General features: G+C 40.0%; 2 protein-coding genes across 2 annotated transcripts; one reads left to right on the forward strand and one right to left on the reverse strand.

Annotated features, from left to right (window-relative positions):
* Window positions 1-3054: 3054 nt before the first annotated feature.
* Window positions 3055-4007, reverse strand: LOC308144256 (cystatin-B-like). The gene is made up of 3 exons (XM_080515321.1): window positions 3850-4007; window positions 3666-3767; window positions 3055-3353 (listed from the first exon to the last, which is right to left on the reverse strand). Exons 1-3 carry the CDS (start codon window positions 3916-3918, stop codon window positions 3225-3227), a joined length of 300 nt encoding a protein of 99 aa, XP_080371447.1. The 5' UTR covers window positions 3919-4007; the 3' UTR covers window positions 3055-3224.
* Window positions 4008-7376: 3369 nt separating this feature from the next.
* Window positions 7377-9429, forward strand: LOC308144292 (thiosulfate:glutathione sulfurtransferase). The gene is made up of 4 exons (XM_080515380.1): window positions 7377-7531; window positions 8099-8221; window positions 8314-8476; window positions 8723-9429. The coding sequence occupies exons 1-4, from the start codon at window positions 7396-7398 to the stop codon at window positions 8775-8777; spliced, it is 477 nt and encodes a 158-aa protein (XP_080371506.1). The 5' UTR covers window positions 7377-7395; the 3' UTR covers window positions 8778-9429.
* Window positions 9430-12869: the final 3440 nt, after the last annotated feature.

Consider the following 12869-nt stretch of genomic DNA (forward strand, 5'->3'; position numbering starts at 1 on the left):
GAAGTTCACACATCACATTTCCAGACAAACTAAGACGTTGCTTCACCTCACAATGGAAAACCAACTGCAAGAAAAAGCTGGGTGAGATGACGAGAGATACAGAATTCAATCACATTTTTAAAACAATTACATAGAAATGTGCATCTGGATATACTTTGTTTCAAATAATGACATTCAAAAATGTTTTTGTTTTCAAATATGAAAACGTTTTATGCACTGATGAGCTATCACTGCCCCCGAGCATTACCTCCGTTGACCACAAGAGGCCGCGGCCCTCGCGCGAGAGATCACTAGCGTAACACAACTAACTGCCTCCGTCGTCAAAGTTTGACATTTGTATCATTTATACCAAAACACCGTATTACTTTGTACACATTCACCAGGAAATAGAAAATATGCCAACAAAATTGTAATGTGTTCTGCTTCACTTTATCACTGAAATCACATCAATAAGTAAAAACCACAATTTACATTTTGTGGTTCAGTAGAGACTCTTTATGAAACACATTGGCTCTGTCACAAAATTAAAACTTGCTGTCAAAGCCACGGACACTCGGGAAGCGATGACAAAGTTGACCTGACACACTCTAAGACAACAAATCAACTTCAATTTGAGGACAGTTCTTTAATTTTGAAATGATATTGTTATGCTATGAAGCCACACTTAAATTATTTTTCGTTCTGAACAGATGTTTTATATAGTTTTATTATTTTGCATAGAATTGTCTTTGTGCCTATGTTGATTGATAGACAAACCTGCTGTAATGCAGACTAAGTTCTTACTCTGAATTATTATTTTACGATAGTGGAAAACTATGGGTTAGTCACCCCCTGATTTTCTTTCTCGAGTAGTAGTAGTAGTAGTAGTAGTAGTAGTAGTAGTAGTAGTAGTAGTAGTAGTAGTAGCAGTAATCCTGATTGTTATACAACTTCAAAGAAAAAAAAAATCTTCAAATTTAACTCAGTGACTCAGATTCACAATGCTGTGTTCAGGCTTTTCTATCGAATCAACGCAGCAGAAAGATCTGCACCAAAATCACACAGCATGTGATGAAGAAAGAGGAACATTAGTCACAAGTCCAAAACCAACAAGGGTGTGACTGCGTGGGGCAGTAGAAAAAAAACCCCACACACACAAAAAGAAAAACCACACACACAGTTGTCCAGCACAATTGTCATTCATTTATTTTTAACAACGTAATAAATCAAATGTCTTGCAGGATTTGATCTGTTTTCGATGGGATTTAAAAGATTTCTTTCACCAGATGTATCATGGACTCTCAGTCGGTAGAACGACTTGCTTCTCACTTGGAAGGTTGTAGGTTTCATCCCCCAGCTGCAAACGTCTTGACGTGCCCTTGAGCAAGGCACTGAACCCCAAGCTGCTCTCAGTGGGTGGACTGAGCGCCTTGCATGGTGTCTCAATGTGTTTGTTAATGCCTGAATGTGATTAACTTTGCGAATTGCTTTTGTGGCTGTGACTGTCAATCAGTGGGAAAGCACTAAAAGTTCAATTCATATTCCACATTATGTGTTTGCTATTGCCACAGAAAATTACAATATGGCCTCCTGGATTAGTGACAAGGTTCATGGTCCTGGTTCATCTGCAGTGAATAGTGGGAGTGTGCTACACACACATGCATGTGACATGCATTCTGTATATGTTCAGGCAGGAATGTCGATATCTCCCGTGTGTGTGTTGAAGGTGTGGTGTGCTACAGCTCTCAGCACCACCATGGAAAACAGGTATCCATACCCACTGACATTTTCCACATTTGGTCACACGAGCAAAGATTTACACCGTCGAAAAGGCGGGAGAGAAAAACCTCAAAAGTCTTGCAGCTGTAATTTCTGCGAAAAGTAATTCTACAAAATATTTACTCTGGGTGGGCTGAATGCAAATGCACGGCACACCATTCAGATTTTTATTTGTGGAAAAAATGTTTGAAAACTTTTGCTTTTTCATTTTTAGTTCATAACTATACTCAACTTTCTTTTGTCCTATCCTATTAACATGATAAAATACATTTAATTTTGTGGATGCTATGTGACCAAATGTGGAAAAAAAAAAAAAGTTCAAGGGATTAGAATTATAGTTCATCTTAACAGTATAGATCCGGAGCAGTGAGCCAGTGTGAGGGACACTGTGATAACCTGCCAGCTGTGGGATTCAAACCTGCAAACCTCTAATCTCAAGTCCTCTTGTCCAACCTCCAGGCAAATCTGGACAATGTTTCTATGCTTATCAAAGATCGTTATAGGTCTTGATTATTGTTTGGTAAAACACTGAGGTAAGACGAGGTTTGATTTCATGGACCTGTCCTTACTTTCACAAGAAAACTGAGCGCCTCACACTTTCTTCACAAAACCCCTGGAGCTGTTCCTAATGGAATTCCAAAATATACACGGACAGCATCCAAACGATCTTGAAAATGATAGCTGATAGGCTGCTGGAGCTGACCTACTGTAGTTTATTTGACCATTCTATCAAGTCACTGCTACTGACACTGTTATACCCCTCCGTGTTGGATTTTTAAATGTTGTATTGCCATAAATGCTTTATGTAATTTATATTTTATACCTCTCTAGCAGCACAAATTACCCTACAGGGACACAAATAAACTGAAGTGTAATGCAGATCAGTCAAAGTTGTTCACAGTCGTTTCAGTAACATGTCACCGAAAATGACTTTTAAGAACTTCAACAAGCAATATTGTCAGTTTGTGTTTTTAAATGATTATTTATCTCCTAAATGATTACTGACAGTTGTGAAAAGTTGGTGTTAAATATTTTCTTCTTGTGAATTTTTCTCTGGGATTATTAAAGTATTTCTATTCCATTGTAAAAATCATAAATATGAGATGCAGTGCACAGTAGGCTTGAACAGTTTCATGTGGGACTTTTCCATCTTAAAATCCATAAATCAGTCAAGAGCCATAAAACACATGAAGGCTTTCCAGAGTTAGAAGGCAGCGTGGGCTGATTCATTATTTCTCCTCGAGTTCATTCACACTCTCACCAGATGATTAACACCAGAAAAGAAATACAACAAAATAACAAATCTGCTGTTTATTCATACCTCTTGTACAAAATAGTTCAATTTAAAGACACTTATTATTTGGACACAGTCATACAGTACGTTAACTGTTTTATGTTGCTCGATATAATCGGCCACATTATTCACCGATTATAATGAGGTTGCAGCCAGCGAGCACAGTTGAGATTTAGAAGTGTTTGATGGGGTCGTGGACGGTCTTGTTTTCCTGCAGGCCCAGCAGCTCAACACCAGCTCCTGTGTGAGGGAGCGCTTTGAAAACCCGAAGGTGGACATGATTGTCATCTCCCACATGGACCTGCAAGACAGAACAAGGAAAGGAAAACAAATCCTTAAATCTGCTTTTACAGAGTCTTGGTAGGTTAGAGAAAGAGTTTTGCCTGTTCACAGGTGATAAGAGCGGCTTTAAATCTCACTTTGAGTGTAAAGTTCATTTGCAGGCAGACGTGTGCTTTTGGGGGATGGAGAATCAAATCCTCCCAAAGACGCAAACAATTTTAACACAAGATCAACAAAAGACCTGCTGGGCTTCCTACTCTTGCTGCTGTGCTCTTTGCCTGGAATTAATAAGGACTTAAGAAAAAAAATGTAATAATACAATTGACAATACCTTGATGAAGTAGTTGGTCCCAGCGACAACTTGTGTCGAGTAGCTGTGGGCCTCAAACACAGTGAAGCTTCTCTCTGCTTTTTCCTCTGCGCTTGCCTTCACCTGAATAACAACAGAATCAAAACAATGTTTATCCTGACGTCAACGAGGAAAAGTGTCCCGACACTCTTTCTGTTCTACTCACTGTGTTACACAGATCCTGGATGCTTTGGTCGGCCTTCTTGGCATCACCGACTCCTCCACACAGCGACATGGTTTCTGTTGAGAGTTTCTGTAAAGAGACAAAGAAGAAATGTGGAAACCTCTACTGGATGTGTTTCTTTTTGAGGCAAAGTGAGTGAGTCGACGGGTCACATGACACACGCAGTTGGACTGTACCAACGGTGGTGAATGGGGGGGGGGTGGTTATTTCAAACGACACCGCAAATGAAGAACCGTCACACAGCTGTGCACGAATTATTCAATGTGCATCAAATTTACAGTACGAATGAGTTTAATAGGAAAGTTGATATTGTCGTTGTGTCAGCAGGTTTCAGAAGAGTGGTTTCGTCCAAGGCGCGGTGTGTGACGTGGAGACAGCTGACCGCCGCTCACTTCCGGGAAGCTGCAGTGAAGATTGGTTGCCAGATTGAGAGATTTTACCGTACGACAGGAATAAAATTATGACATTTAAACGTTGTACGAATTTTGAAAAAAAAAATCTATAGAAAAAAATCACAAACTAGTTAAGATTATTCGGGAAAAAGTAAACACATACATATTTGAGTGAATTCGTTTGTCCTTTAATTGTAAAATGAGAGATAATTCTGTTGAACTTAGTATAATCAGTGATTTTAAAAATGTTGTCACTGCCAGTTGTTATAATTTCCGTTACTTTAGCAAAGAATAGTCGTCAAACCATGCAAGGAATACATTTAACAATATTCAAATATAAAAAAGAACACTACAAATATAATAAACACAATGAACAAAGAAAGAAAAGAGTCAAAATTGCAACATAAGACAATAAAACTGAAACTCGAGGAATATCTATAATTAAAGGTACTGGTTAAAGCATTAAGCTAAAAAATTCCCCTGGTATTGGTTGTTTATACCTTTTGAAGATCCAAGTACTTTTTGATTACTTGTGTTTGTGTGTAACGAATGTGCTCAGTTGGATTTTAATGTTTATACATGTATTTATGTGGTTGCCATGGTGCTAAGGGAAACGATTTATAATGGCTGACTGTTTGCGTGCTATCCTTTTTGTTTGTTTATTTAGGGCACTCACGACAAACGAGTATAGCTGATGAAAATCACAAATATTTTACAATTTTCACTTATACAATGATATTTAATACTTACATGTAACATCCACTTTGGTTTGGAAGACACAGCTTTCAACACTAGGAAATTTCACTTGATTTCAGGAAGAACCACAGCTGCTCATCACTTCTGAAAGATGTACAAAAAAGCTCATTGGAAAGACTTTAAGGACATCTGCTGGACGAGTTTAGTAATTTCAGTACAGTAAGAAAATCAGCTGTAGTAGTAGTAGTAGTAGTAGTAGTGGTTGTAGAAGTAATCCTGACCATTTACTTTTGTATCGAAAATGGGCATACACATTGAAAAAGAAATAAAGCCCCTCCTAAATTTGGCCTAATACCTCAGATTCACAACAATGTTTAGGCTTTTTCCCCCCACCCAAATCCATTTCAAAAGAACTCACAAGGAAAAAAAAAAAAAGTAAAAATCACCAGAATGACTGATTCACAATTGAAAATACTGATTTGTTTTCACTCAAACTTCAAGGAGATGAGATTAGTAATCTGGACGAAGGAGAAGGTAGAATATTTACAATTTCCTTTTGATTTTCGGTCAAGAATTGGCAGCAAACCTGCTCTTCACCTGTCACTAAAATGAACAGCGACTTTGTGATCTTTATGGGTAAAACAAACGTCAAACATGTTTGGGTTTTTTTTTTAGGCAACATGCAAAGTAATGTTTGCGCGTTTTTCTCTGTGTGTTTAACAAATTTTCCACAAATAGACACACGGACTGAAGAGAAGCAAAACAAATGTAAAGAATAGATTGTGGCTCCTCTGTCTTGACTGTAGGACTGAAGACATGTGTCAGTAGAACAGACTTGGTTGAGACTGTATCAGCAGCACGGCAGAAGAATACCATGGGAGACAAGGCGTTCTTGCCTGGTAAGAATCACAAACAAGCTTCAGCTTGCACGCATTGTGTGGTCTAGACGCTGAGTGACATGGCTCAGCATTTGAAGACTTTGCGGGTTGTTGATTGCAGTATCATGGGGATACAAATCTCCAGGCTCAGTATAAAAAAAAAAAAAAAAATGCTGTGAGATTTTCCTGTGAAATGATGAGATCATTTATATTCAATATTGCTACATCAGAGGGTGGAGGATGGTCGCTGGAGAGCTGGTCTCACTCCTCATTACTGTTCAGAGACTGGGAGGCTGCTAAGGAGATGAATCATACAGTAATGGAGAAAAGAGAAAGTCACAGAATGATACCTAATTTACATTTTTTTTGTGTGTGCATAAAGCCAGTTTATAAAGCCTCGTAGGAATCCCATTAGATTGTGAAAGGACTGTAAGTGTATTGCCGCATGAGCTGTCAAGAGTACATTATAATTCAATTCGATTTCTTGTGCTCCATCTTTGCATGCAAAGAGTTAAGTCACCCCACTGTTTGTGAGCATTTGTGAGACTCACTGCAATTTTGCAAGCTGCTGCCTTCAGAGGATGTTATAACGAGTGAAATGCACAAATTCACTTAAGCTCTTGATATTTCAAATACCTTTAACTGATTAAATAAAGTTCCAAGGACACAGACATGACATGGTCAGAAAAAGGTTGATGTTTTTGATGTTTTGTTTTTGCTGCATGTCTACAAGAAGCTCAGAAGCAGGGTTCTAAGTGCTGCTCATTTTCCTCAAGCACAATTTGTGGTGTGATTTTATCCTTCGGGACTTAGAAGTAAAAATACAATCAACATCTTCAGTCTAAACATACGGATCTAAATGAGAGACGTTGTCCATGATAGATGTCAGCTTTGCTAGGATCCTCCTCTCAGTCGTCCTGGATCAGGGGTGTTAGTCACATCCTGTTGACATTGACAAAGTCAACAGAAAGCCAATTCTAATGATACCCTCTGGTGTAAAACATAGTGACATGTCCAAGATGAATTTCTCCTACAGCTGCTGCACGTATGCACCGATATCCTGGCTTGGGTCTCACACCGAGACTGTTAAATAATACATTTGTTTTCTTTGGATGTTTTTCCATTGGTTTGTTGGCTGGATTGGAGCCTCTTGCGGTTCAGTTCTGGCCCACGGACCTTGTGTTTGACACACTTGTCCGAGATGCTCTGGATTTACTAAGGCAGTGGTTGGCAATTGCCCTTGACGCTCCCTGGTTTGATTCCTTAACGGGCTCCTCTGTGTGGAGATTGCATGTTCTCCACGTGCTTCCCCTGAAAGAAAACCAGCAGGTAAGTTGAGTTTTGATGAGCAGTGTGATGGGCTCAGCCAGTGTTTATTATGGGAACTAAGTCCATTGATTTATTCCACCTGTGCCTCGAGGTAATTGAACTCTGGGGCAATAACATTTTCGACCTGAGGATGGCGTCAAATGCAGAATCCCGAGTTGTTTTTGAAGAAGAAGATATTTATTTTGATCATGACCTCAGTCCCCTGCAGGCTGCGGACTGCGCTCGTCTTCGCCATGTTGTCCGTCGTGTTTTCTCGGGGTCTCTGTCAACTTGTCACGGCTGCAAACCGCAGCTTTCCCTCGACTCTTGCACCGGTTTTTCGGGCTTTTACAACTTCATGTTCGAGTCACGGAGATCCATCCGAGAATGGTAAAAAGAAAAAAAGAAAAAAAGAAAACACATTTCCTGGTTTAGGCTCGGTTTTTATATCAACGTCAACCACTTTGACAATACTGTAATAAACCTACATTGTCTTTTGGGTTCGTGTGATTGTATAATTAATAACTGCCATAATATTCCCAATATAAGCGTGTGGAGGTGTTTTAGAGCGCTATTTGAGTGACTGTAAAACATTATGGCCCTGTAATTGGAGTTGTTTATGACTCTCCTGTCAGGTTTTGTGTGAGAGCTGAATGGGCTCAGGCTGCAGGTGCAGCATCCAGTGTCTGACATTCAATTGTTTCAAACAGCAGTGGGAGTTTGGTTGACCCTCGCAGTTTTGTTTCACATAGGAAACAAAGGTCTTTCAAGCTGTGTTCATGGGAAAGCTTCCGTTTGCACCCACAGCAGGCAGAAACATAATTTCATTAACAGCTGGAGTTGAGTTCACACATGATTGCTTTGGAAAACAATGGATGGTGGGTTAATACCATTTGCAGGCAACAAACAATTTAATTTGGCCAATAAACTTTGTTCTTTTTTTTTTTTTCATTGCAGCCTCAGTGGTGACCTACTCAGAACTGAAGACCATGCTCTCAAGCCATAACGTACAACTGTTTGACGTGAGGAATCCTGACGAGTACCAGGCTGGTCGCATCGCAGAGGCTGTCAACATCCCACGTCAGTGAGCGAGAAAAACAACACAACACACGAAGTCTCAGCATTAAGTTTGTCCTTAATGTTCTCTCATGTGTGTTTATGTTTGTGTACAGTGGGCACCCTGGAGGAGTCTCTGAAGCTTCCTCCTGAACACTTTGAGGAGAAGTTTGAAGTGAAGCCCCCTGGGAAGGACGACGACAACACTGTGTTCTACTGCAGGAGTGGAAACAGGAGCGCCAAAGCATTGGGCATCGTCTATCAGCTTGGATTCAACAAGTAAATAACAGCAGATGCTTCTGTTTATACACACAGAAAACTAATTTTCATTTAAGCCTCAGCTACAGTTCGGGTGACACATTGCCTTTTAATTATTATTCAATTCTGAAGCGGCAGCGAGAGTCTAAAGTCCTTAGTTGAGTCTTTAACTTGTTGCATGCTGGATTCCTTTTTAATTTTTTTTTTAAAGGAGAAAAGTAATTCACACTTTGAAAGACTAAGCCCTTCTCTATTTTCTCTTCTCAGGGCGAGACATTATAAAGGAGGATACACAGAGTGGCTCGAAAAAGAAGGGAAATGAAATCAGGTGGAATTGTTCACTGTGTTTCTACATCTTCATGAACACACGGCAAATGACCCTTACGTGCTGGTACAATAATAAATCATTAGTTATTATGAAACACCTGAAATGGAACTTTTTCAAGTTACATAATTCCACAGTAGCTGTTACTTTATGGGAAACTGCCCCATATGTTTTATATCTTCCATAAAGAAGTTTGAGGATTTTAAAAAGCCGAATGGTAAAGGATTTGATGCTAATTAAAACTTTGAAAAGTCAAACCCCTCCGAGTAATCTCTTTACACTTTTTTTAAGCTGTGTGGTATATAGGCATACAGCACGGATGTTTGTTGTCATTATAAACATAACAATATGCAGAATCAGACACATTGATTATAAAAAATGGATTCTGCACAAATGGAAAGATTTGTTTTTTCTCATATCATTTGAAAGCTGTTATTTCCCTTTTCAGTGCTGCCACATTGTAAGGAACAGATTAGATTAGAGATTAGCAGCAGAACTTCCATTATTTTCATATTTGAATTCAGTGTATTTATTTGTTTTGCTTTCTGACGTGTTTGCCAAAACAGTTTTACTGTTCAACCATAATATTATCACCGCATGCACAGTATTATTGAAGTCCCCCTTTAGCTGGTATACCAGATGTGACTCATCCAGGAATGAACCCCACCAGTCCTCTGAATGTGTGCAGCGAATTCTGACAATAAGACTTTAAACTTTATAACTCCAAATTAATAAAGCTTAATAGAACCCTAACCCTAACCCTATGTTTTTTCTTTTTTAGTATCTGCATCTTAACATGCATTTATTGCACAGACAGAATCTACCTTTAATAATCTAAACTAAGTGCTCGAATTTTCTGTGTTTTTCCTCCCTTTGCAATGTCAATATTGAGTGGCTTTGTTTAAGGCGACCACGGCAGTTGATCGTTTCTGCCAGTAGATGGCACCATGATTTCAACCAACCCTTAAAATGTACAATTCCATTTTTGCCCCATCACTGTCCTTTATCATTACAGGAGCGATGCCCTCTCAGGCCTGACCTTCACATTGGTATTAGTCGAGACAGATATAGATCCTGTGAGTAACCGCCATGTGAGTGGCTGTCAAGAGTCTTTCTACACAAGGTCCGTGCATCCCTCATTCGGAGGGAAAGCAGATCCCGCTTCACTCTACACCTCCCCATCCTAACCCTTGAGAGAGAGAGAGTGTGTGTGTGTGTGTGTGTGGGGGGGGGGGGGGGTATCAATTCTATTTTTATGATCTGTGTGTACAGAGGTGGGTGGGGGAGTTGTGAGGACACACTGAGGGTTTATACACCATTGGTGATGCGTTTAGAGGAGGCACGACTCCGAACGGCCTTATTTTTTCCAACATGGTAAACTGCATCATAAATCACCAAGGCAGTGATGCAAAAGCCATTGCAGAGAGAGAAAAAAAAAATGACACACTTCTTGGAGCTGCCACTCATAGAGGCCAGACTGAGATTGATTTCCTAAAAGTTGCATGATATAGATAACTGCAGTGCAAGAGAAAAAAAAATAGCATTTAGTGGAAACAGCTTTTAAACGAGGGGAGGAATCACTGTGCTCTGGAAGATCGTCCCAAGTCAAAATTTCACATGGAATGGATGTCACGCAACATCAGTTCAGTCAGTCAAGCCTCAAATTCATACCCGTTATAATATGTCACATAGGCTTCTCTCTCGATCTGCACAGTGCAGCAGATATTTACCAGCATGCTGTAGTGGTGAAGAAGGATAATTCAAATTTCCAAGGACATTTGGACACTTTTATATTCGTTGAAACCTAAACTGTCGAGTGGTTTGTGGTGGAAAAATGACCAGAATAGGGCTGTTTGTCACTTACTGCGGTTACACAAAGTTGACCATCTCAGCAGCTCTCTCTTTTTAAATTCACTTCACCAAAGGTTTGTTATAAATCTGTATTCCAGATAAGAAAATCCTGAAATCTGAACCATATGGTCTTCATTTTCTTCTCGAATGATTGCTTAATGGAATGCTAAAACTGATTTTATATAAATGTAAACATGTAATTAGGTTCCACAGGAAGTTTTTTTTCCCTATTATTATTAACATGTAACTATGACTTTATGAATGAAGGGTGTAAAAGCACCTTCATCTGCAACACTTCAAATGGTTTGGCTTGGTTCTCAGGGCTAATTATTAAATGCCATGTTGTATACAACAAAACAAAGGAGACTGGCAGGGAGTAAAAGTGAAAGATGAAAGAAGCAAACTCGGATACTGTTTATCTGACCTGAGCCTTTTTTTGTGTGTGCATCTCTTGGCACAGAAGTGTTCCAGCCCATAGCCTACATTTCTTCATGCATAGACGCATGCTGACCCAATTTACGCTCTGTGGTTCTTAGTGGTCCCTCAACTGGTAGCTTTGTGAGGCCGACATTAGGCTATTTTTACGCGAACGCCACTTCCAGCAAAGCACGACTTCCACGGGTTCAGGGTCATGATGAGAAACAGAGCCAGGGGACCTTTACGCATGGCAATTAAATATTCCAACTTGTACATTGACGTTGTTTTTTTTTGTTGTTTTTTTTTTAACGTCACCACCTTGTTTTGGATTCGTTTCACTGGACGCGCAAATAGAAACACCTGACGCACCACGTCTTTACGCGCATCCAAACCCTTGTAAGTGTAAAAAGAAGGGGAAAAAAAGCTGAACGGTTGGCGGCTGTCAGGGAGCCACTGAGATTTGGAGGGGAAGGAAGAAAGTGAGTGTGCTTCTTGATCCATGTGTGAGCTTCCCCACACTCACATTCGCTCGTGCGCAATGGCACCGCGCGCTCCTCCCGCTCCACGCGCAGCGCTGGACTCAGTGATCGGACAACTTTTAACTCTGCACGGATGATGTTTTTCCTCGATGCCAGCTGATGAATTCTTCACTGGGAGACATTGACAGGTGTGTGCGTCCGACCACTTTTACTTGTTTATGGTGTAAAAAAAAACAACTAAACAAAACATGCTGGATCACGGTTGAACGCTCTAATTATTTCATTTGTTTACCATCAGCTCTTCACGAAATTAATATCTAATTTCTTTATTTCTTAGTTGTTCCCTCCGGGTTGTGCTCTTATGATTTTTGTTTTCATTTTACACAATTAGTTCTCAATGTAACCGCACTATATGTGACCCCAGCCTTTCTCACACCGTGATAGCGGAGCCTGATGAAGCGCCCAAATTACACCATTTAATTGAATTTGACGATAACGCGTCGGCTCTTGTAAACTATTCAGTAGCACCTGAAATAAATTCCAGATAAATTAATCGATCACACGCTACCACCTATAGGCCATCTTATGTGGCATCCTCCTGACAATGAGCAATTGATCTTGTTGAAATGTAAATTGCCTAAAGGTCCAATCAATAAACAACAAAACATGTCCTTTCCATTACAATCTCAGCATGCATGCACATTTCTGAGTTGCGAAGGGTTCAGTGATGCTGACTTCATTCATACCTGTCAGATATTGATAAAGCATGATCAGTAGTGAACATGAGAGGAAAGAAGACATTTTGCTTCAACCAGTACTTGTTCTAAAAGTTTGAACACACCTATCATGAGACGTAACATCTGAGGAAAAGTTTTTTTTTTATGCATGCGGATCTGTGTGCTGGTGGGCTTTTCTTGCATGGTTCTCATTCGTTGTGGGCTTACCCACCTAATTTTGTGACAAAGTCACTGCTGCAGTCCTATAAGGAGACTTAAAGGTGATCAGTATTGGCACCCAGTCTTCTTTCACAGTGCTTTCTTGTGAACAATAACATGATACTGGAGCCACTGAGGGACTGAGTGGAGAATTATAGACTCAGGAAATCTTTAAAAGCCTCCTGGGTTTGAGCCAAGTCTAAAAATGATCCGCTTTTCACTGTGCATTCCACCCTATTTCTGTCTGTGAGAAGGAGAAGGAGCTGGATGAGATAGATCAGTTTGTTTACCATCGAGACACAGGTGTGAGCATCACCACACTGCAGATATCTGGAGCCAGGCCAGATAGGGAGGGTTGGGAATAAATGAGGAGAAGGATGAAGTGCAGGGAGCAGATAACGGGACCG

This window comes from Blennius ocellaris (assembly GCF_963422515.1).
Source record: "Blennius ocellaris genome assembly, chromosome: 19".
In the NCBI taxonomy this organism is placed as follows: Eukaryota; Metazoa; Chordata; class Actinopteri; order Blenniiformes; family Blenniidae; genus Blennius; species Blennius ocellaris.

Coding starts and splice junctions, on each gene's coding strand:
- LOC308144256 (XM_080515321.1), bottom strand. CDS start 3,918: ATGTCGCTGTGTGGAGGAGTCGGTGATGCCAAGAAGGCCGACCAAAGC. Junction 3,768..3,849: donor TCCAGGATCTGTGTAACACA/GTGAGTAGAACA, acceptor GTTGTTATTCAG/GTGAAGGCAAGCGCAGAGGA. Junction 3,354..3,665: donor GGACCAACTACTTCATCAAG/GTATTGTCAATT, acceptor TCTGTCTTGCAG/GTCCATGTGGGAGATGACAA.
- LOC308144292 (XM_080515380.1), top strand. CDS start 7,396: ATGTTGTCCGTCGTGTTTTCTCGGGGTCTCTGTCAACTTGTCACGGCT. Junction 7,532..8,098: donor CGGAGATCCATCCGAGAATG/GTAAAAAGAAAA, acceptor TTTTCATTGCAG/CCTCAGTGGTGACCTACTCA. Junction 8,477..8,722: donor TATCAGCTTGGATTCAACAA/GTAAATAACAGC, acceptor TTCTCTTCTCAG/GGCGAGACATTATAAAGGAG.